General features: G+C 33.8%; 1 protein-coding gene and 2 long non-coding RNA genes across 3 annotated transcripts; 2 read left to right on the top strand and 1 right to left on the bottom strand.

The window, feature by feature from the left end:
• Positions 1–1,562: 1,562 nt before the first annotated feature.
• Positions 1,563–3,322, bottom strand: LOC145043354 (cyclin-D3-3-like). The gene is made up of 4 exons (XM_078991987.1): positions 2,723–3,322; positions 2,442–2,643; positions 2,205–2,335; positions 1,563–2,041 (listed from the first exon to the last, which is right to left on the bottom strand). Exons 1-4 carry the CDS (start codon positions 3,173–3,175, stop codon positions 1,823–1,825), a joined length of 1,005 nt encoding a protein of 334 aa, XP_078848113.1. The 5' UTR covers positions 3,176–3,322; the 3' UTR covers positions 1,563–1,822.
• LOC145043355 (uncharacterized) lies at positions 3,223–25,018 on the top strand. Its single transcript, XR_013680986.1, has 3 exons — positions 3,223–3,334; positions 4,184–4,259; positions 24,982–25,018. It is a non-coding gene; the product is annotated as an uncharacterized LOC145043355 (long non-coding RNA).
• On the top strand, positions 5,130–7,949 carry LOC145039029 (uncharacterized). Its single transcript, XR_013679696.1, has 3 exons — positions 5,130–6,098; positions 6,923–6,975; positions 7,275–7,949. It is a non-coding gene; the product is annotated as an uncharacterized LOC145039029 (long non-coding RNA).
• Positions 25,019–26,223: the final 1,205 nt, after the last annotated feature.

The following is a 26,223-nucleotide window of genomic DNA, read 5'->3' as shown; positions in this document are numbered from 1 at the left end:
AATTTCTTATTTCCGACTCTATAGTACATTAGGTGATATATATATATATATATATATATATATATATATATATATATATATATATATATATATATATATATATATATATATATATATATATATATATATATATATATATATATATATAATCCTTATTTCCAACTCTCTAGTACATTAAGTGATTTATGATATAATTATAAAATATTTTGTTACATACAAATGAAACTAAGAGTGATTTGAAGATACACCGAATTACTAAACGTAAATATTTAATATATTTATCGATACTTATTAAATACATATTCCTAATTACTTGTTGTATACCTTTAATTTAACATTTTTCTCAAATCAAAAGGGTATAAATAAAATGATGTATGAATAGTAGCACCAAAAAATACATTGTAAAATGGAATATTTCAATTGTAAAATATCCGAACTTTATAAATCATCTTTAATAAATGAAGGGTTTTTTTATCGCACATTCTCATTCAACTTGCGAAATGATAATTTTTGGTTATTTTGAATTAATTTTTACCCACATATCATTTTATGTATTTTTTTATTTTCATAAATTCAACATAATATTTTAATATAATAATTACAATAAATATAATAATTATTGAATAGATATCAATTTTATTAATTGAGTTATCTTTTAATTTTAAAATTTTAAGATTAAAGCTTATTAATTTTTTTTGTTTATTTATTTAAATTATTTGTTGAAATTTAAAATATAAAAAATTATATTTTAATTTTAATAATTTATTATTTTTCTTAATAAATTTAAAGCTCTTAAATATTTAGATTTTTATATCTAATTTTTTTTTAATTAAGACATATAATACGGATCTTACAACTATTATATAAAGAAAACTTTGCATTGTGAAATGTTATATTTCATTTGTAACAGTATTAAAAACTTGCAAACACAGTAGAAAATAACTAAACTAACATGGTTTGAAGGCATGATATGGTATCTTCCATGAAAAAATAAATTATCAAAGAAAATATCTTAAATAATTAAGGGGATTTCTTTTTTCCTATTTTGCAATCATAATATTCATGATTGGAAAATAAATGTTCTTTTTATGATGTAAAAGAAAATTGTTATTTTATTAAATACATCCATTAAATATGGCACAGCAAAATAAATATCGAACTCCCAAGAACACTTAAATGAAAACAACCAGATATGACCATGATAACTTATTTTTAACAGCAAGAAAACGCAAGCTAGGAGCAAGCAAAAAAATTAAAAAAAAAACATTGGATTATGCATCATGCACTCCAATTAATACTAGTCTAATCATCTTTAAAGGAAAACCAACACAAAAAAAAATTGCTCAAAATATAGTCAAAAGTAAATTGGTTTTATACTAAGAGAAAATTAATAAAACAGCATTTCTATAGGGGGACCAAATCATCATCCACACAATATATTCACAATATGTTCTTATTTTTTTAGTTTTACAAATAAGATATTTTTATGATTTTCTCATTTAAATAAATTCAAACCTATGAGAATTCTTAAATGAATCAAACAACCAATATAAACATGTTACTTTTGACCATGGGAATGTTCTTATTGACATTAACATATATGTTCATCTTTTTAAAATTTTACAAAGGGAATGAAGAAAACATTGCTCTAATTTTCATTTCATTTTTTTCCGGATAAAATGCCGACCATCTTTACCTCCAAAACTCACCACACAACTTCAAACAAAGTCTCAGTTTGGTGGGGCCATCAATGTGGACTAAATGCAAAGATGGTTGGCAATTTAACATCAAATCAAATAAACATTTAACACAAAAGCTTCCCTCACGCTTCACCCTTGCGGCTTTTCTTGGCTCCTCCCTCCGGCGACGACGGAACCGATGGGTTCTCCACCGACCACGACTCATCGGAGCTGAAAGACAGATCCATTACCGCATCCGGGCTCCCGGGTACTGCCCCGAACTTCCGTTTATTGAAATGTCGACCTCCATTTCTACTACATGTTATCTCCTGGATTTCTTTCCAACACTCCTCCACATCTTCCTGTTTAAAGCAAATAAGTTATAACTTATAACTTCAATTAAAGAAAGATATATAAAAAGTGATCAAGTAATTATCTTTTCTGCTCAGGTACTGACTGATAATTACAAAGCAACATAAAATTCACTGCTTGGTTATTTTATCTAGATTAGTTAAAGACGTTGACCTTATTGATGCCAAGAATACCCAGAAGTTGAGATTCGTATTCATTTCCAATACATGGCTCTACACTGTGAATTACATGCACCATAGTTGCTGTTGCTATCACTGATGGAAGATAAGACGTAAACCTACCATCTGCGTTTATATATATATAAGTTCATATCTTGATTAGTAATCATTAAAACAAGCTTTTGTATATGATTTATACCAAAAGTCGAGAGGAAAGTGATGAAATGGTTACCAGGAAGGAAGCAAAGTAGGAGACACTCGCATCTCTTGAGGAATTCGGAAGAGAGATAACTCTTTAATCCGAGTCTTCTTGTGATATAATCGAGGAACGAGAGTGGTGTCACGGGGTTCATCTTCCATTCAAGAGTTGAAAGTATTAGAATCTCCATCTTTTGAATTGTTTTTGCTTCGAAAACGTATTTGCTCCCCTCCATCTTGAATTTCAAGAGAAAAAAGAAAGAGTTAGTTTTAAAGATAGAGCAAAACACAAGTAAACCTTAAAAAGAAACGTACTTGGAGATCTAGAAGAAGTGGGACATGTGTTTCTTCAACTTTAGCAGCAAGAGAAAGACAAGAAACAGCAGCAAGTTGGGTCATCCATGGCTGCTGCTGCTTCTTCTCCGTCTCTAACTCTCCAAATCTGTCAAAAAATCTATCAAGATAGTTGACGGCGAGCACCGCCGTGAGGGCCGTGAATGAGAAATGCGAGACCACTCCCAACATCCACTCCACCGCCTCACGGCGGTGGTTTGCGGAAGGACTGATGTGGCGATTATTGTGGAAGCATTGGTGGGATTCTTTGGAAATGAGAGAGGATAACTCTTGGTGTTCCCAAAATAGGTCGTGTTCGAGGAGTGTGTGTTGAGGGTGATTGTCAACACAGCTGTAACTACGCACTGGTTCTTGTTCGTCATCCTCCCATTGGTGCTTTTCTTCACAGTAAAGTGAGTCTAAAAGAGTCATCATCTTCGTGGAGAAGAAGAGATCTTATTTATCATAGAGATTGGGGTTGATATGAAACCAGATGTTCGCGCATCTTTCTAGAGCTTGGGGGGAGGAAGGAGAAGAGTCAAGAGATTAGTGAGCAGTGAGCAGTGCACAGAGGTTTATGCTTTTATTCACTAGGTATCTGCATTCTTTTAAGAGGGTTTTTTTATTTTATTTTGAAATATAAAATAAGATTGTTTTCTCTCTAAAAATAATATTTTTACTTTCCGAAAAATATAATATTTTAATTTAATTTATGAATAAAAAACTGTGTAACAGTTAAATGATTATATATATATATATATATATATATATATATATATATATATATATATATATATAGGTTTAGGTTTAGGTTCATTTGAGATCATTTTAATTTTGTGAGATCGTAAGACCAAATCTAAAAATAATTTTAAAATACAAAATAAATGGAAAAATCCAAAAATTCTTTTTTTAAATATTATTTTCGGAACTTAAACTAACTAAAAAAAAATAAAAAATATATATAAAAAAATTCCGTTTTTTTTTTTTTAAAAAAATACGTGAAATATTCTAAATAGAATATTATACTGACATATTTTAAAAAATAATTTTAAAATGCAAAATAAATGAAAAAATCTAAAAATTCTTTTTTTAAATATTATTTTCGGAACTTGAATTAACTAAAAAAAATAAAAAAAATTCTATTTTTTTTTTAAATACGTGAAGTATTCTAAATAGAATATTACACTGTACATATTCTAAAAATAATTTTAAAATACAAAATAATTGGAAAAATAAAAAAATTCTTTTTTTAAATATTATTTTCGGAACATGAATTAACTAAAAAAAATTAAAAAAATAAAAATAACAAAATACGTCTCACGGTCTCACAAAATATAGGTGGTTTCAAATGAACCTAACCCTATATATATATATATATATATATATATATATATATATATATATATATATATATATATATATATTACTGTGGTCTAAATGCAGATGGAAGCCTGAAATTGGTAAATGGTTAACAAGTCTATCACGATGGAAACCAGAAATTGGTTATTTATATTTAGCGGTAAGTACGTAATGCATTTAACAAGTTTAATAAATTGTTATTTGGTATTTTTACATTTCATACAATTTTATTACTTTTTTTCTACAATCCATTCAACTTTACAAATTTCACTATAAGGTTACAAAAACTAATTTATATTTAAAAATTAAAATTTTTTTCTTTTTTCATTAAACTTCATGTTTATTGAATACCAAGTTGATATCTCATTATCATAAAATTTAATTTAAATGACAAATAAATATCACCTCGGTTAGTTCTCTCTTTAACTCGCAATTAAGGCTCTAAATAAATGTTTTTAACTCACAATTAAGGTTTTAAATAAATGTTGTGTGTGACACGATTTTTTAAATAAAAAGGGTGTGTTTATATTTCAACTTTCATCTTTTCACATTTCGATTACCTTATTTTTTTTATTAAATAAAATTACTACGATTTAATAAATAAATAAAATAAAGTAAAGTAAAAAAACATCATAAATTGTCCCTCTTATCAGATATGAAGTTCGGTCTCTAAGTTTAAAAAATTTCATAGATGGTGCATGTGTTTTTAAAACTTTTTATGTTTGGTCCTTAAGCCTCACTTCGTCATCTTTTATCCGTTAAATGAAGGGCATTTCTACCATTTCAATATTCAAGGGCCATTTATAAAGTTGTCTCTTATATTTTTTTAAATGAAAAAATGGAATTTAATATGGACAGGGTCACACCCTCCTCCCCTCCCCCCCCCCCCCCCCTCTCCCCACATGTTCTTCTTCTTCCTGATAACTACAGGAACTAAAAACCCATACATGAGTTCGATTTTTCTTGATCATAAATAACTTAAATGATTCACAACTTCAATAAACACACATAATAAATTATTAATCTCATAATAGAACCATAGCAATTCGTTTTCACTTTATTTTAAATGCAACCCAGACCTTTGAATTCAAGATCATAACCAGAAAAAGAAACTGAAAACAATAAATGCCTCCATTGACCAAATAACAAACGAAGACGAATTTAAGCTTTAGTTGCAACATGGGACATCAAATCCATCACAAAAACTAAAATAAATCCAAAATGATTAACACTAGACCGAAATATCAATCCCGTAACGAAAGCCATATTAAATCGGTTTCCAATAACAAATTCCTATATTGAGAACTCGATCATATAACTAAACCTATGTGAAATCAGTTTACAATCATTACTCACATCATCAAATTCATGTTCAAGGACATACAAGGCAAAAGTATATGATTTGTAGAGATGCAAGAAAGTTAAACCAATAACAGGAGTAGGGTAAAGATATTTGAACCCTTCTTGAACATGATGTGCATGTTGATTAACACAAAGATACCCAAAACAAATTAAGATATTTGCAAGTTTATATAAGAAGATGATGAAAAAGGTAGAATAATTAGAACCCTGGAATGATCAGCGTAGTAGGGAAAATGTAACATCCGGATTCCCAGGTATATTATTTTTATTCATTTATTTTGGGATTTGTTGAGGGACTCGGCGAGTTGGTGCTTAGACTCGCCGAGTAGGGTCGCGGATTCTCATCCGGGTTCATGACCGGACTCGACGAGTCCATGAGTGGACTCGGCGAGTCCACGTTGTTTAATGAAACTCTAATTTCCCGGGTTTGGCACCTATTTAAAGGCCCTTAGCATCGTTATTTGCGGCTACCAAACCCTAGAGAGAGACCCTAAGAGATCTAGAGCGTTTATGAGGGAGGAGAGGCCACTCTTGATCATTTTGTTGGTGTGATTGCAAAATGGAGGTGACCAAGGCAAGAGGAGGTTGAAAGAGGAGCGGATCTTGTGATTTCAGAGTTCAGAGACTTCATCTTGAGGTAATTATTCAGTCCTTCTTCGTTTTTGATGTTGATTCTTAGAGTTAGGGTTTTCTAACCCCTTTAGAGAATGGATATGTGGAGCAATTGGTCCCTTCTTGAATTTATGCTTTGGATATGGACTCAAAGAGGTCCAGAGACCTTAACCCTTGGAGCTTTATGAGTTATTTTGGGAGCCATGAACTTAGAAGTTTATTTTTGGGCCTAAATCACCAAGTAGGACCATCTAGATGTTATATGAGTGTCAAGGTCTGAACTTTACGTGATTATCATGCTTGGGAAGGTCAGATCTATGGGTTTAAGGAACAAATCTGACCTCGGGAGGTCAATAGAGTTTTTGCATGGCATGAACTCGCTGAGTCCAAAGACCAGACTCGGCGAGTAGGGTTAGGGTTTCCCGTAAATCACTCAGCAAGTAGACTCACCGAGTTAGGGGAATAACTCAGTGAGTCAGAGAGGAATTGGAGGACTGGAGTTCAAGATGGAACTCGCCGAGTTGATCTTGAGACTCGGCGAGTTGAGTCGGGGTAGCCCCACGATTCATGCCAGGTGTGACTCGTCGAGCAAGGGAAGGGACTCGACATGCCAAATGAGACTAGGGAGTTAGTGGACACATGTGGACTCGCCGAGTTGCCCAAGTGCACTCGATGAGTCGGGTCAAAGTTTGACCATTGACTTTGGTTAACTTTTAGGGTTTAGCAACAATGAGGGCCTTTGAGCCAAAGGAGGGGTAAAATGGTCTTTTACCCTTCTGAGGATGCCTAGAGAGGGTTGATTCTAGTCATGAGAGTTATATTTATGAGAGTATTACTTTATGTGATTAGGTGGAGGCTAGATCGTATTTCTACCGAGTCAGAGATTTACCGAGACATATGAGGTGAGTCTTCTCACTATACTTTACCTTGAGGGGTAATTAGAGTCATGTGACAGAGTCACTATATGCTATTATGTGAAGTGTTGCACAGCATTATGTCTATATGATTTATGTCATGTGTATATTATAGTATATCAGAGTTAGAACCGGAAGGTTCACAGAGCTAGGACCAGAGGGTCCACAGAGTTAGGGCCCATGGGCCCATAGAGTTATAGCCTTGAGTGGCTAGTATGTGTTATGTATGGTATTTTGGGGAACTCACTAAGCTTTATACTTACAGTGTTATGTGTTATGTGTTTCAGGCACCAGTGATGATCGCGGGAAGGCGCCGGCATGATTCGTACACACGCATAGGAAAAATTGTTTTAAATTTTACGTTGTTACAGAAAAACTTGTCTAATACCTATAATCACACTTGAGGACCACATCTTTAACTGCCCGGACATTTGAACCTTGATAGATCAGTGTATCAAGGCAAATTTATGAAGGGGGGAGTCACCGCACTAAATGTAGGAGATGGTTTGAACCCAAACTAGATGGGAGGGTAGGTTGGAGGGAATCCGAGCAAGAGAGATGGGGATGGGGTACACCCTTGCTACAATATCGAGAACAACCACCACCACCGTTCATTATCATCACCACTATCGGCCTCACCAAAAAGAACCTCGCCTTCAACCTCTGACAACTACTAGTCGCGCCTCTGTAATCGAACACCCAAAACCTTCACAGTCACTACTACCATCTACCTTGAACTACTGATCCTTCACATCCGGAAACTACCAACCCCTTTCGGCTTGTGAGTTTTTTATGATCAAGAAGTGTGTTTTTGAGTTTCTACAAGAGAGAGAGAGAGAGGACCCTTTCGTTCATTTTTTCATTGTCTTTACCCATCGAGCGAACAATTTCTTATGACTCAGGCTCATGATCTCCATTTAAGTTTAACCTGACACGAGCATCGAAAGAAGTTTTGTAACTGATTGATGATGTTTTTATTCTTTTCTTGCAGCGGATTTAGCCTATTTCATTTGCACATCTTTCCATTTCGGATTAAGTACTAAGACTTTCCAAGGGTTATTATATTTGCATGACCTTCCATTGTTTCCTCACGAAATAATTGATAAGTGTCAGGGAAACATGCGATATTTGTCATGACTTAAAACAAATCTGATGTCACTTGCCAAGTTCTGATGACTCTTGTGTTGGATTAATGTATCTAATTTTATAACTAAATTGGTATAAACTTGTAATTAGAAGGAAAATCATTTTTAGTTGCCCTTGTAATTAGAGATTGATTAGAATGATATTTGTAGAGAGATGAAATATTTTATTAGTTTATTATATGATTAATATATTAATTAAATATAGATTAAATTAACTAAGAATTAATCAGAATTATTTTGGAATTAATTAGAAGTGCAATGGTTGCATTGTAATTGCTTAATAGTTAAGCAAATGAGAGATTCACTAAATCTCTTATGATGGACGGTTTTTAGATGCCTTTTAAGGCAATCTAATGCACCATTTAATATAAGCAAAATAGATAACTACTAGGATTTGAAATAATATTATTTTATGTTCAAATCTAGAGTTTTTAGGGATTCGTAGCAGTTATATAAAGGGACCATAGCCTTATAATTTTTGGCCACTGCATCTTAGAGATACCCTAGCCGAAAAACATTTCCCCTCTCCTCTGTCCTAATAGTCTTTTAGTTTCTAGCTTTGGGTGTGAGTCATTAGAGACATCATACGTTTAGTGTTTGGTTTCGGATGATCTACAAGGAAAGATTCAAGAAATTGTTTACAATAACAATTCAAAATGTACGTAACCTTAAACTCATGAATTGTGATTATAATAGGGTTCTAGAAGCTCATTGTATATTGCTTTTAGTGTGTGTTGAGACATAGATCATAATAGGTTGTATGTACCCTTAATAGTTAAATTTTTCCGTAAGTACATAGTTTTTTGTAACCTATTAAAACCATCAGTGATATCAGAGCAAGGTCTCACAATTTATTGTACATGAAATGAAATAAAAAAAAAATGGCACATCGTACTTTTCGTGATTTTTGGTTTCTGCTAATTTTTCCTACATTATACGATGAGTAAGTTCTATTTAGTCATTATATGGTCTTGGTTATGTTAAAAATATGATTTTTAATTGTCTTATATGATTAAAAGCCCGAATCTGAGTTTGAAGGAGATAAACATGGAAACATAGTTTTTACTTATAAGATAATTGAATGCATTATTCGCATGGACTTTATTATTTAATTTAATTAATGTTAATCAATAAATAAATATTAAATCCATAAATTATTTAAAATATTTAATTAATTTAATTAATAGTTTAAATAAAAGGTAAGGATCAATAATTAATTGGGTTAAAAGATTAATTAAATAATAGTTAACATAAAATTAATTTTAAACCTTGAAGATTTTAAAATGTTTAAAATACACTATATACATATGCATAAGAACTTAATTATTATATGTATGAAAAAAGTCAATCGAATCAATAGTAGACCTCATTCATGAAGCTGTACTATATAAGAGAGGTATAAGGAAACAACCTATAAAATGACCGTTGAATGGGTGTCCTTTTCACCCACCACTTCTTTGTGTGGTGGATAGTCGTTAGCCGAACGAGTTTGATAGGACAGAAAAATATTAAAAGAATAATTAATAAAGTACTGGAACAATCTTCAACAAAATATCACTCTAGTTACTTTAGTAAAAATTTGTAATGTATGTTAGTCCATGAAAACTAACATCATTTCTTTGCTAAATTGTTAATGGAGCGTATGTGGTTAACCATCATACTAATGTGGGACTACGAAGTTGAAATGATGGCACATAATCAATTTTATAATTGTTTATGGAGTGAGCTTGGTTTACCATCACATCAATGTGAGATCATAAATGACCTTGAGTATGTCATGCATGTTTGCATGGTTATTCACATCTAATTAGCAATCCTCAGTGTCCCAGTCACAATTAGAAGAGCATAATCTAATAGTAAACATGTAATTGATAAGATTCAATGGATCTCAAAAGTTCAAGGAATTTCATATTATATTGAAATTGGAATTGTGCCTACCTAAATAAACTCGTAATCGGATTATGACATCCCTCTTCTCATTTAGAATTATATTTAGATCCTAGCATTTAATACTAATTTGGGTTAAAATATTAAGGACATACATATGTATGGAAATGGTGAAACCTCTGATACTCAAAACTCTACTCCAAATTCAAACTTCACTCTCTTAACGATTATGTCACAGGAAAAGCTCAATGGTCCAATCTACATGGACTAGATGAGAAACTTGAAGATGACTCTTTGTTATGAGAACAAAGAGTGTGTTATCAATAAAAACCATTATTGATATTGTTGAATTGGCTGCTGCTCTGGAGGAATTAACTCTTCATAACAACATATTGGAAATGACACTAAGGTTGCTTGTATCATTTTTGCAACCATGGTAGTTGAGCTACAAAAGTTCCATGAGGACTATTGGCAGTACGAAATGACTTGGATCTTGCATAAGTTCCATGATAAGGCAAGACAAGGATATTATGAGGCTGTTAAGTACTTAATGGCATGTTAAGCTAAAGCAAGGAGAATATGTATGCGCTCATGTGCAAAATATGCAGAGGTATGTGAAAAGGTTAGAGAAACTCAATGTGAAATTCGATAAGAATCTGGCAATTGACATGGACTTAAACTCCTTACCTACTAGTATGATCAGTTCATGTTGAGCTATTATTCAAACAACACATAGAAAACATTGACTCAACTCCACAACTTGTTGCAAACTGTTGAATCGAGAATGAAGAAGACTTGTGTCCCTTCTGTGACAAGTGATCCTATCCTGACCACATCAATCACGATAGGGGAAAGAAAAGGAAGCCAAATGCCTGACCCAGTAAGAAAGGGAAGCCTATGTTGGGGCGTCCAATAATAGGTCAATGGGAAAGCCAATTATGATATATTTTTTTGTTAGCGATCCGAAAGAGGCCACCAACTTTCATTACAGTGAAAAGGGTTATTAGAAGAGAAGCTACCCAAAATACCTTCAAGAGATGAAAGAAGGAATGACCAAGCCTTCTTCAGGTATTTACATTATCTAGATCAATAACACACAACTTTCTCAATATTGGTTCCTTGATAAAGGATGTGGTTTCCATATTTTTTTTTTCCTGATTTGCATTGTTTAAGAGAAAGTGAGGAAGTGGAGTATGGAAGCTTGAACTTGGTCATAGAGAATAGGCGTACTTCACATGTTACCAAGATTAGGACTTATGGACTTGTTCTAGATGGTGGTTTTATAGTTGATTTAGTTAATTTTTGTTATGCTTCAAATATGACTAGATATATTATTTTATTTCGTGCTTTATTTAGACAAGGATATCGTTTTTCATTTGATAATAACAACGGTTCTACTTTGGTTTTAAAAAATGGTGTTTTTATCTTTTCCTTGTAATCATGTGTATGAAACTATCGTATGTGTTCATAACTTACACAATAGTGTATTCAATATTGATTCGTCTAATGGTGTAGACAAAGCATTTTTGTGAGATTGTCGTATTGGACATATAAACAAGAAACACATCGCCCAAATCCAAAAGGATTGAGCGTTGGAATCATTTGACTTGGGTTCAGATGGTGAATGCGAGTCTTGTTGATTGCAAGATGAAAAAATCACCTTTCATTGGAACATATGAATTATATGAAGGATTAGTAGATCTGATCCATACATATATATGTAAGCCTTTCAGATCTGCCATGGGATGCTAATCGAGACTACGTGACATTTACTGATGATTATAGCATATATGGGTATATCTACTTAATCAAACATAAACCATAAACCCTTTAAAGGTTCAAAGAGTTGAAGCACGAAGTCGATAATCAATTGGGAATTAAGATCAAGATGCTCCGTTCTGATAGAGGTGGAGAATATCTTAGTATGGAGTGTTGGCTTTTGAGCATTCTAACACTCCTATGGTGTACATGCAACCTTAGATGTTTAGGATCTATGTTTTCTGTAATATGCATGCAAACTTTAATTTTCCAAAGCATCATCCTAACTAGCATATAACAGAGTATCTTTACTACAAAGTTCTAGTTAGATGACATACCTTTTATTGTAGTTGGAAACTTTGTTGTATTTGGCCTTTAAGAACTTAGCACCAATAGTATGAATGCCTCAAATGGAATCACAACACACCTAGAACAAAAGGATGAATTATGAGAGACTTTCTTACACTCCAAAGTTGGCTCATGGATTCTAATGATCACTAGTGTATGTAGTAGCCAAATTTTGATGCTAAGGGCTTCTTATATAGTGTGGCACATTAGGGTTACACCATGTAAACATTAGTAGCCATGACCTTCTAAATTCCTTGGGATCCATAGGTTTAAACCTCCATGGATCATCCATGGGTTGTGACATGGGTTTATCCCAACCTAAGGAATCATGTATCGTTAGCCAACACTATAAGAATAAATGATTCACCAATCAACCCCTTATATTTAATTAGTCTCTTTTTTATCACAGAATTAATTCCAAATTAATTATTGATCAATACTAATTAAATAATATGATTTCATATTAATATATTAGAACTTATAATATATTAACAAATCATACATAACCTATTTTCAAAAGTCTATCCTATTAGATTGTCCTGGTGATATGTAACCCAAATGGACCATGCTACTCTCGTGTCAAGTACATACCAATATAGTTATGGGGTTAGACACCTAATTCAACAATCTCCCACTTGGATAAGTCTAATAACTATTATTACAAGTACGACTCCAAAATCCCGACTAGCTATCGTAGCTCTTAAAAGTCGTTATCGAACTCTGACCTAGTCAATGACGTGTCCATTAGATAAGGGATCATATATTCCTCCATTATAGATATCATATGGACTGAGACATGGATTATAATCATTATCTCTGTCCATATGTTGTTTCCCGATTTCCAATTTATGATGACCGACTAATTGAACAAATCAATTCAGTCCAGGCTTGGCCAAGCACTTAGGGGTGTCATCACTAACTCATCGAAAGGGCCCACATATATCGCTTTTATCCCTACAAGGGGAAAAGGAATGGATAAACTTCGAATCATATTCTTACGCTATCTACTCATCAAATCACACACAATGATATGTTTTATAACACCAAGTTACTGGTGCGTTTTCATATCATCAATGTGCAACCAACTTGTAAACTGCAACTCATATCTATTAGTTTCAAGAATATAAGATATTATCGTATCACCAATCACTCATGATAAAATCCATGAAGTGATTCAGATGAGCGTAGGTTGAATCTAATACTCGAATCTTATTCCAGGATTACTCATGAACACTGCAGCTATGTCTAAAACAACTAGACAAACTACAGACCCATTCATGATAGTCTTGCCTCATTACCTACTTCCAAAGTAAGATCGACTGTGGATGGTTTGAATAACCTAGTTATTCGGGAAGTCAAAACATGCAAATTGAAACACAAGAATAATACGAATCCTATATGGCCCAAAAAATTTTAAGTCATATTGATTACTCATTATATATTGTATAATGTTTCGAATAATCAACTTAATACTTGAATTAAAACAATAGTTATGCCATGCTCCAAGCATGCACACTATGTTTATCTATAGTCCAAACTTTGTGAAATGGATCAATTGAAGAACATTTCAATGATGCTCATTTCACAATTCCAAAATCCTTATTGCAAGTGTAAGAATTCCAAATTCTTGTCACTGCTAGAAAGTGTTAGATTTTAAACTATCATGCAATGATTCTTTTGTAATGTCTAGGTACGAAAAGACATAGTGACTTGACCAATGATATTACAAAATATTCTTTGGATATTGTTACAGGACAATTCCATGGAAGCGAAATATCAAATTCAAAGTACATTCCTTTGAACATCCTTCTTGCATAAATGTTTCTAACCATATATTCTTAACATCCAACACCCAATATGAAAACATTCCATATTTTCCAAATGACACCTCATCATTAATAGAATACTTTCTATTTATAATAATGTCGATATAGTCCGTCCATTACTATACCTCCAACTGCCCTTAAGTGACCAATCATCGGTGAACCTTAGATTGTCCTTTAACAGTTGTTTAAACCCTTTAGTCATACCCGGTTCTATCTATTTTTTCCCATCTTAATGCTCTAGGCATTTGGAAAATATTTAGAACGGATGAATATTATACCATATGTAATCGATCATATACCCGAAGCATATAGGACAGAATTCATGATGTCTTACATAAAGACATGATACATGACCAGTCTTTTACTATAATATTTCTTTTTTCCATGTTCTCATCATTCAAATTATGAAAAGGGATGTCGTAATCATAATCGAATTTTGAGAACGCAATTAACACATCCATATATATAATTTCCTTATGTTAAACCATTCCAACATAACATTCATATATATATATGACTAAATCTGATTAAAATCTCAATCTATGCTTTTAGATTTGAAATGAAGTATAAATTCCTCTCATTTAATTATATGAAAACAACTTTTTAAACCCTACAACTTTGTGATTTGAAACCTTTTGTTTTTCTATAATTGACATTGCTAACTTGCAACGCTTACCATAATAATTATGCTTCCACTAGCATAATAATTATTATCTTACTAGCATAACACTTATTCTCCTACTAGTTTGACATGTATTCATAAATCAGATGGACTTCTAGAAATCAAAAGTTGTTGACTTTCTTACCAAAGTTCAAAATTTTGATACGAGATGCTTCGATAAGACTTTATCTAGGCTTCTCAAACTCATACACCTTTACATAGATAGCTCACATGTGTGTCTTAGCTATTCAGAACTTATGAAAATAAGTTCCAAATGTTTAGACCCTTTTGCCATTTTTCATAATTCAAATTATGAAAAGCGATGTTGTAATCATAACTGAATTGGAGAATGCAAATATTACAATTCTATCTCCTTAAATCTAATTAGTGAAAGTGTTTCCTCACAATCATTTTCATAAATTGGAGAGAAACCTTGTGACACTTAGATTTTATGGTATTTGTGATCCTAAACATGTGAATTTGTAACAACCATAATCACAAGACATGGTTTGTGACAAATCCAAACACATATGGACTGAACTTGTTTAATCTTAATTTCTTGCCACTTTGCATCACAAGGGCCTACCATGTCTTCCAAGTTGTTAAGCAGCGCACTCATACTGATCAATGAAACTTTCATTGATCTAGGTTCTTTGCCTCATGCAAACAATTGAGAAATCATAGAACTCACATGCATAGTTAACTTTTTATTGTAATGAGCATAGAAATAAGAATATGTCAACATGATAGGTTACAAACCTCAAGTCGTGTGTTAGTGAAAAACAATAAGTTTATTCTTGATTAACACTTGAAACTTGTCAAGATCTTTAAGACTCCCACTGACCTCTTGAAATATAAGATTCACTTTGTTAAGGAACATTTATTCACAAACAAATTTCAAGATTTAGTGTGGATTCTAATTAAGAAAGACACTTCACACAATTGTTCTTAGTTGGTCTTTGTCCTTACCAAGACATCACAACTTACCAATTTCAAATGTACAAGAGCAAAAATATTTTACTCTACATTTTATGAGTGTTATAAACCTTTCTTAAGATTATGTCACTTAAGGCTCAATCTTGGAGTATGACTCTTAGACTTGATTTGGAATGAAGTATGATTGATTTAACCATTGCATATATTCACGATTCCTCTTCTTAGTTAGAGAAATGTACTAAGATAACTGTTAGAACTAAGTTCAATTAGGATCGTTAGATTCTATGCAAGAAAACAATTATGAACGTAAATATGAACACGAGTATGGATTTCAATAGGGCGTATGATTAATACTTCAACACCTTAGAAGAGCTCGATTAAGAACTTCGACTGTAGAGGTGTTTAGGGTTACAAAAAAACAAACGTAATAATCGACCGCGTATAATGCATACATGCATGCATACTTATAGTAAAACCCTACTAGATAAACACGGATGGACAGGCCCAATCCGGATACAAAATATAAAGCCCATGACACAACACAATTAAACTCAAAAATCTCCCCCTTTGTGTCAATGGAACTGAAAGCTCACTTCAATAAAGCTGCAGAAGACTTCTTTATTGTTTTGAACACCTTCGGAATGATAGCCAAAAGATGACGATGGAACGTTATGTACCACCGAAGCATGTCCGTGAAGTTCTTTTTGTCTGCTTCCGAGTTCTACTTGCACCGACGAATAATGTTGATGATGTGCTCCAAGCAGTCTGTTGAAAATAAATGTTTATCAACAAGAGCAAATAAGAATCTGTGAGCTTCGCCTTTCGTAAACATAACAGTGAGATGTGTTGAATCTATTTGGCCCATCTTCATCTTATTTACATCTCCTGGTTTCAGTTTTGGCTTGATGGTTGGTTTCTTATTCATCACTCTCACTATCTCTTGATCCATAGTTGCAACCTCATAGATATAAGAAGCCAACATCCTCTTCAAGTGCTCCAATATCGGCTCATATTCCCTTGGATTTGTGAGCAGAATATTAAACAAAAGAATCCAGTCGTGATGATTTAGATTTGGATGATCTGCTAGGGAAATAACCGACACCGAATTTGCAGATCCTCGTGTGATTTTGAAATTGACATTTACAAATTTCCGAGTAGGCGTAGATTTCAATACCTTGACAGTGATTATCTTCTGTGCGCTCCCAGTCAAGTACTGAGGTTGCTCACACTTCAGATAGAAATCAATAAGCTCTCGGTCAACCTTTGGATGAGGAAAAGGAACCTCGGCAATCGAATCAAAGCAGTGAAACGTGAATGCCTTTCATGTTATCGGCATGTCGAACTGCGAGTCCTTGGAATTGTCACCGTCAAACAAAGCAACAGGATCCAACCAATAAACACTTGGAAACTCTATAACTTGATTGATAAGTGCCTCTTTTGTCCATAAGGGAAACAAGGCCTTCTTGCAGTTCAAGGGTTCTTCTTCTTCCTTGTTTCTCCTTTCCCTCTCCTCTGCTTCCTTTGTAATTTTTAGAGTTTCATCCAACTCTCAGTCTCTCTTCTTTCTTTTGAGAGCCTCAACAATGGTTTCCTCAACATCATCACCGCTACCATCTTCAATCTCCTTTCGCTTGGCTTGTGAACCAGAACTTAAAGCTACATTATCCTTCAGTTCGGTTGTAACGTTATCCTTCAGTTGAGTAGGATCAGTTTCAGTTTTAGCCTTCGGTTAATGAGCACCCTCTCCCCCTTGTTTTGGAGCAAGAAATCTCTCCGAAAAACCCTTCATCTCATGTAACAATGCAAGGACAGGAAGAAGTTTGGTAGTGAGATGATTCTGAATGGTCAAAGTGGGGATAGGATCATGAGCACCAAGAATGTTGGTGAGCATATTCGTCACATCCCCTGTACAGCTTCGAAAAACAGCTCTCTCTGTCTTCAACAAACCAATTTCTTTTTCAGCTTGAGCTAGCTGAACCTTCCAAACTTCAATCATGGAGGCTTGTTGAGCAAGTTCTTCTTTCAGAGCACTTTTTTTTGCAAGATCAACGTGAAGAGATTCCAGCCGAGAAGACACTGAACTAAGAAGTGAATTGTTCTCTGCTTGGATGGAACATCTTCAAACTTGGTATGCTCTTCTTGAAGGGACTTGGAAAACGAATCCACAAAGACTTGCACCCTGGCTACATTTATATCAGCATGCCCTTTAAGAGCCTCTAGAAAAATCCGAGTAGTATGAACAATGTCCGCAACATTAGTAGAGGCCTTTTGACAGGAAGAAGTAGATTCATCAACAGCCTTAGTTGATTTGTCGATGGAGTCAGTGTATTGCTCAAGGGCAGTGTCCAAAAAGGATTTTAGAACAACACCACTATAGGACTTGCTAGCATCAAGCAATTTATCCAATTTCTCATGAATGCTATGCAAGTGTTGGCTGGTGATTGGAGCATCATCATCCTCATTAGTAAGAAGCCGATAAGGACTGAAGTATGTAAAGTCATACTCATCATTAGTACCAACGAGAGTGGCACCAGAATCGGTTGAATGTGATGGTGAAAGAGGTTTAGTGATGACTGGAGGTTCGGTTTCAGTAGTTGCCCCCGTATCAGATACGTTGACTCCTACTGTCAGTTCAGGAATAGTAGTGGTGGTGGATTGGGAAATATAAGAGGTGGTAAGGAAATTATAGAAATAGGTATGGAAGAAACTGGTGGTGATGGTGGAAAAGAAGTTGTTGTTTGTGATGTGGTAGGTGGAGGAATAGGAACAACAGAAACTGGAACTGTCTGTTTCGGAGATGGAGGTGGGGTTGGAAGTTTGTTATGAGGAGATTCGATTGGATTAGGAGATCGTGGAGGAGTATTACCTCTCAGTGAGTCATGACAAATTTGCTCTTCTTCATCTTCCTCGTGATTTTCTGAGCTAGGAGGAGTAGGACTCTTGGACCTTTTTGCCAACTTTTTAATCTTCTTAGGTTTAGAAGAATCCCCTTTCTCTAAATTGCACTTCTTTGACTTAGAAGACTTAGACTTATCCTCCTCTGTAGTCTCCTTCTTGGTTGTAGCCCGTTTCCCTCGATTGCCAGTCTTGTCTATAGCCTCCAAGGAAGCCTGCTGCTCCGGAGATAGGATTCTTGGTTCCTTAGGAGTAAGTTTGCGGTAATTAGCCATAACATGACTCTCGGTTGTGACACATCGATACATAGACTCAGGAATAGAGCCATTGTGAGGGAACTTTGTTGGATCAGAAATGATGATCTTCTTGGTGTGAAACATAACAGTTGACGTGACTAGGGCATCCTTTATTACAGGAATATCAAAAGTATCAATCGCCCTTCGTGTAATAAGAGTCCAGAACCGACCACATGAAATTTCCAAATGCCTCATAGAAGTGTTGAGGCTCTGCACCACTTGAGACCAGATAATTGTCCCATAATCAAGATTGAGACCATTGTAAAGGCCATAGAGAAGGGTCATGAAACCCTTGTTGGTGCCATCAGATCCAACACTCCTCTCTGCCAAACTCTTGATGAGAAGAGTAAGCAATCCATTCCACTGAGATGGTAAAGAAGACTTCTTAACCTTTGTAACTGTGGTGAGCACATCCGTATAACCCATCTCATAGAGCATCGAAAACAATTGAGTAGTTGTGATGAAGTCTGGTGAGATGACATAGGAATCCACGGCAAGATGTAACAACGAACAAAATCTCCCTTTTGAAATAGAAGCCTTTTTAGAACTGATTTGAAAGTAGAATTGTTCTTTGTTCTTGTCATATGTGGCAGTAGAGTAAACCTGGGATAAGAGTGACATTGGTACGACTTCCACATGCGTTAGGGCTAGAACCAGCGGTGAATACTTCAAACATTCAACTACGTGTATCATATATGAATCATACAGAAATGGGTTGAGTTCGAGGATCATATTCTGATTTGGCTTGATCGAAAGCAATGTGGACGAAGCAGTCTGATCGTGAACTGATGAAGAAGATGCCATTTTTGATCGAAGCAGGAAGATGAACAGTTTGAACTTGCCTTGTAATTTGAGAGACTTTGTTGCTAATAAATGACAAATAAAAGTAGAAACCCTTTATATACCGTTTCCAGGAGAGAGAAAAATCATTATGATAATGATGTGATCACTAAAACGTCGCCTGAAAAAGCGCGACGTGACAGGTTGGTTACTCCTAGGTATACATCAGCACGCGTGGGTATAGAGACCATTCAAATTCACGCGCCCAAATGCTTATCCTCAATCATTGTTTTGAAATTCAGTTTCACTACAAGAAATAGGATTACCCCTGTTTAGCTAAAAGATAAACAAAACTTGAACTTACAGCCACCAGAATATTGGAAAATTAAAATTTCTGTGCAATTGAGTGACAAAAGTTAAAGAAATAAAGCAAATGTGTATTGGATGTGAGTGATGTCTTATTACAAGACAGAAAGCAGGTGATTCCAGACAAGAATCGCTTCCTTCAAAGTCAAGATAGACTTGAAGTGCTTGTGTGGTTTCCTAAAAAATACAATCAAGTGTTTGTAAAGAAACATTGAAAGGCTCATAGGCTTAAGGTGGCTTATCTTCAATAGAACGTCGATTCTTAATGTAAGACCGATCATTGTAAGAAGTACTTGTGAGACCGATGTGGTTTGTTGAACAAGTAGGTAGGATATATTTTATAATGACTAAAGAAGTTATAGAAATCTCAAAAACAAAAATAAACTGGATCTTTATGGGAAGAAAAGCCTTGGTGTTAGACAAATTCATAACAGAGCACTCAAAAATAAAAAATAAAAAGAGATTTCAGTAGGTAACCAGTAAGATCTTGAATATAATAATTCACCGTCAATTCATTATAGGTGTTGAATTTTGGGTTTCACTCAGCATGTGGTATACGTATCTAAGATCACAAACATAGATTTTATGCAACCATAAACCTCAGTGGTAATAACCGAGAGTCTCAAGGGTTACAGTGGTGAACCGAAAGTTGATGGAGAATGTAAGGAGGATGGCTAAAGAACCAAAAGTACCTTATGCGATAAAGACGTGACGAAGCAGAAAAACTCTTAACTCATATGAGAAGAGTAAGGTAATTCTAGACCGAGTTGATTTTATCAGCTTGATTTGGAAGAAACGATAGGTAAAGATCGAATCATTAAGGCCTTGCTCTAAGTCGTAGAGGCGTTGGTCAACATGCAGCAACATGCTTCTAGGGACCCTTAACTAGTTCATAAAAGAATAATCATACCTGCCTCAGCTCCAAATTCTGTTGTACTGGTATACTTGGAACCTATTTAAAAGAATAAGCAGACAAACACACCACAAAAACAAAACGAACAAACAATTTTTTTTTGAGGTTTTGATATTTTCTAAATAAAAACAAAAAGAGAAAATATTTTTGGATTTTTGAAGTTTTCTGAAAAAAAGCAAGAAAAAAATATATTTTTGGGTTTTTGAAGTTATCTGAAAAATAATAAAAAAAACATAAAGAAGTTAAAAGAATAGAGATAATAAAATATACATAATATACAACTGTAACCTTATCTTTATTGAGTGAAGCGAAATAGACCGAATGTTCGGTTCATTTCGGTTCCTTAAAATTCCAGAGCCAAAAAGACCGAGCGTTCGGTTCATTTCGGTTCTCGAAAATTTTGGAGCCGAAATAGACCAAGCATTCGCTCCATTTTGCCTATCTAATTTTTAGTGCAAGATTTGAGGATTTGGTACCGACTCTGCTTCCATCATTCCCAAACCTTGTAAAATTTTATTGAAATATGATTCAGGTAAGGCTTTAGTGAATATGCCAGCCAGTTGATTAGAGGATCGAACATAATGCACTTCCACGTTCCCCATCTTCTACATGATCCTTGATGAAATGATATCTAAGTGCAATGTGCTTAGTTTTTGAGTGTTGCACTGGATTGTGACAAATCCTTATTGCACTTTCTGAGTCACAATACAGAGGAATCTTCTTCATACTCAGCCCGTAATCTCTCAATTGAATTTGAATCCATATTACTTGAGAAGTACAAGATGTTGCAGCTATGTACTCAGCTTCTGCTGTTGAAAGTGACACACAGGTTTCCTTCTTGGACTGCCAGCTAACAAGTTTTCCATCAAGAAATTGGCACCCACCTGTAGTACTCTTTCGGTCCAGACCACATCCTCCAAGATCAGCATTAGAAAAAGCTTGAATAAAGAATCCAGATTTAGCCGGATACTAGAGACCGAGAGATGAGTTTCGCTTTAGGTAACGAAAGATATTCTTCACTGCCACCATGTGAGGTTTTCTTGGATTAGCTTGAAACCTAGCACAATAAGAAACAGAAAACATAATGTCTGGTCTACTAGCTGTTATATACATAAGGGACCCTATCATTTGATGATATAGTGTTATGTCAATAGCAGGTTTTTCCAGAGATAGTGTTAACTTAGTGCCAAATGCCATAGGAACCTTCACTTTAGAGTCTCCTATCATGCCAAATTTTGTTAACAGGTTATTTGTGTGTGACAACTGTCAATTCAGGTCATTCTCGGACTCATGGATCTTTATAAAAACCATTCGTGCACAGCATGCCATGGCCTAGTAGTACAAATTAGGTCAAAATCTTGCATAAACTAGGATCCATCTAAGATCTAGGACTAGATCTAGGACTATTATACTTGACACTTACGATTCTAGTAAGTTGGTTAACTACAATAGGAAATGCCAATGCTATAATTTGAATGAAACTTTCAAGATTTGTTATAATTGAAAAAGGGTATAAAACCCTAAAAATAAATTAAAATATTCTAATTATACTTCATTATGATGATAAATATCAAACAATATTCCAAAAACCCTAAAGAGCCCAAAATCCAAATTTATAAATCTTAAAGCTTAAAAACTTTATAAAATTTAGCTATAAACTTCCAAATATCAAATTTTATTAATCAAATTATGGATTATACCAATGAAATAGAAATATAAATTATCATGCATTAATCATAATTAATTAGTTAAAAATAAGATTTTTAAATAAATCAAAAATTGCTTAAAGAATTATTTTTATAAAAATTAGGGTTTTTATAAAAATAATGGAGGGAATTTTATAAAATTTGAAATTAGGAGAGAGGAGGCCTAACCCACTCAAAAATCTGGCCATCTCCCCTCTCCCTATGCTCTCTCTTCCTAAAACTCAGTCATTAAGTCCTATTCTTCACTCTTCCTCTTCTTTCTTCACTCTCTCACACTCCACCCTCCTAACACACAAACTCTATTCCTCTCTCTCTCTCTCTCTCTCTAACTCACGAAATTTCTCTCATTCCCCTGCTAAATTTCGATATTTTGAAGACTTTGAAGTGTTCTTACTTCCCTCAAGATCATAACCAAGGTAAACAACATCATCTTCTTCCATAGTTTCATGATTCTACTTCCTTTTCTTCTTAGTTTTATCTTCTTTTCGGATTCTATGCCTTTCCATGGCTAGAAATCTTTATTTTTCCCTTGTGGTTTGTAGATTCTCACCATAACACAATGCATGTGTTTGAAATGGTGAAAATCCGGGATCAAACCCATGCAAGGAGTGAAAATGATGCACATATGTTCATGTGACTTCAAAAACAAGTATTACATCTTCTTCTCCCTTTCTTTTGTGTTCTTGCATGATCAAAAGCATTTAAACCATTTCTAGTACATCTTGGATGCTCATTCACTCCATGCATGTGCTAGAAATCGGACCTTATCAAAGGCATGCATGATGTTCTTGTCAAAATACCCTAATAATGCACAAAAACAAACATGCAATCTGCCAGATTACTTTGTTCGACTTTGAACGGCCATAACTCGGTAATTTCTTAACCGAATCATGATATTCTTTTTGTATTGGATAGTCCCACGAGTTAATTTTCAAACCCAACTGGTCTCACTGTAAAATATTAAATATCCGATTTTTGACAATTTTTACAAAATGGTTGCGCATACAACTCTTTTTCTATGATCACTATTTTTGTCTTGCATGATCAATGGCCTTAACCCCAACCATAAATCTGAGAAAAAATACCTTAGAAACTTAACATATCTAGTGAATGATGGATGAAATTTTGTTTCTTAAAACCTCACTGAATGGACTACACAAATTCATGAACTTCAGCCACATCTACATTTCATGCATCATTGCATGCAACCTTTCTTAATTTGTTTAGATTCATTACCCTCATTTATCTTCTGAATACATTTTTAACATTTTTCCTTTTGAAAGCCCTCACATGCATGAGATAATATGGAAAATTTCAAGAGCTTTTATTATTTCTTTGATTTATTAAAATTATTGCTAAAACCAAGGGCATAAATCACATAAAATACTTCCAGAGGTCAATAAATCCTAAATAAATTCATGGATGATCCTTATGGTGAATAATGACCCTTCACCAAATTTCATCAATTTTGGTTACTATTTAATATGATTTTCGATTTTCTTTTGTTTAGGGCATAATAAATCACAAAACCACTTTAGAGAATGTTAAAATTGCATCTAACAATTTTCACATACCTTACCTGTGAATGGTGACTCCAGAAAATAATTTCAATATTTTTCATCATGTCTTACTATTTTTCCCAATTTTTGGTAATTATAATGGTCTAAAAATGGGAAATATAGTTCTGATTATCCAAAATTCATGAAAAATTACCAGGATATCATATTGTACAGTAGGAGGTAACATAAATTCTTTTGAGGATTTTTCTCTACTGTAAACTATTTTTCTCTTATTTTCTAAAGTTAATTGCACTAAAATACACTTAAATACACATAAAAACCCAAAACTAGTTTATACATTATGAAAACCACTTTTGATATTTTTCCCAGGTTATTCATACTTTAAATGATGTTAAAAAAATTTATGATGATTTATTTTAACTGTTTAATATTATTTCTTTAATTTATGACTATTTAAAGGAATAAAACAAGGAAAAATAGAAATACCCACTGAAAAATATCTTTTATATTTTTCCCCGCCTAGTTATATATAATAACAATTAAATAAAAAGTTTGGGTAAATTTGGAAACTGTTTTCTATTTATTTCAATTTTTATTGGAATAAATGCCCATAAATCATAAAATATAATTAAACAGTTTGGAAATCCATTTTTATATTTTCCCAGCTTAGTATTGTGTAATAACAGTTAAATAAAAAGTTTGAGAATTTTTATCCCTCGAATGCTATTTTTCGTGAATTTATGTTGTTATAGAGACTTAAAATTTGGAAAATTAACCTTCCAAGGTTGTAATTAATCGCACGACTTGTAAAATTTCAATATTTCAGCAAAAGTGAAACCAATTGATATAAAATCCAATACTAAAACATAAATTGGCATTTCCCTATATGTAGAGTTTAGTATATTAGCATTAGATTTCGACATGGAAACTCACTAGTGTGTGTGTTTGATGTCGTAGGATCCCGGTAGTAAGACGTTGGTGCATCCCGAAGTAACGCTTGTGCCTACACGAAATACCGTGAGTATTCACGCACTCCCCTATTTTCGGTTTTTATGTATTGGGTGGAAAAGCATGTCCAGAAAAACTACTGTTTGCATGTTGTATGTAAATTAATTATTATCAAACATGATTGTTATTGTATTGCTATGTTTCTTTATGTATGTCTATGCAACACGGAACATGAGAACTCATAGTACTAAGGCCCTTCCCTTATCTCTAACCATTAACTCTTTGAGCCAATGGTCATTATGGATAGCACTATTAGGAATTGACAACTCCTCACTCGCCCGAATCGCTAGAGTGCATGATACCATATTCATCTATGGAGCGATAAGCATAGATCTCGATAGGGCTTCAGTCATAGGTTTGGTTGAGACTCATTGTTTGCTCATACACATTCAAACTCATTTCTCGTTATAGCAATAAACTTGTATTCATTAATAGCAATCAACTTGTTTATCATTGAAGCAATGTACTTGTATTTACGAAAAGCCTTATTGTACGCTCGATTTTATAAACTTGTGAACTCACCAACTATTTTCATAGTTGACGCTCATTTTACATGCTTTTTCAGGAAATAATTAGTAAGTGGATGTAAAGATTCATCATCATAGAGCATGCTGTATCGTGTTGAAGCTATTATGAAGTTATATTTTGAACAATGTTATTTTGAAAAACTTGTATTTTGTTTCTTTTGAAGCTATGGGTTGTAAACTTTAAATACTGCTATGGTGATGTATCTTTATCTTTTGCAATGAAACCGTTATCGCTGTCATACCTTGCGTTTCCGCTTTGGCGGGGTGTGACATTGTGTATGCCTCCTGGTTGATAAAGATACCTTCTGGTCCCTGTCTAATATTTAAACCAAGGAAAAAATTAATTGGACCCATTACGCTCATTTCAAATTTAGTCTCCATCACCTTTCTGAATTCAACTGTTATGCTAGGATTCATAGAGCCGAAGATGATATCATTAACATAAATCTGAACTATCATTAGATGTTCGCCTTCTTTCTTTCAGAAGAAGGTTGGGTCAACCGATCCTTGCTGAATTTTCGACATTTGTCAGAAAACGAGTTAAAGTTTCATACCAGGCTCTCGCTGCTTGCTTCAAATATCCCCTCACCACCAACCGAACCTTGTTGCGAATGACGTTCCCTTGTTTTTCCAATTTATTTCTAAAGACCCATTTCAAGCCGAC

The sequence above is a fragment of the Lactuca saligna genome, chromosome 4, assembly GCF_052625555.1.
Source record: "Lactuca saligna cultivar CGN05327 chromosome 4, ASM5262555v1, whole genome shotgun sequence".
Taxonomy (NCBI): domain Eukaryota; kingdom Viridiplantae; phylum Streptophyta; class Magnoliopsida; order Asterales; family Asteraceae; genus Lactuca; species Lactuca saligna.
This window is presented reverse-complemented; position numbering and strand designations above follow the sequence as displayed.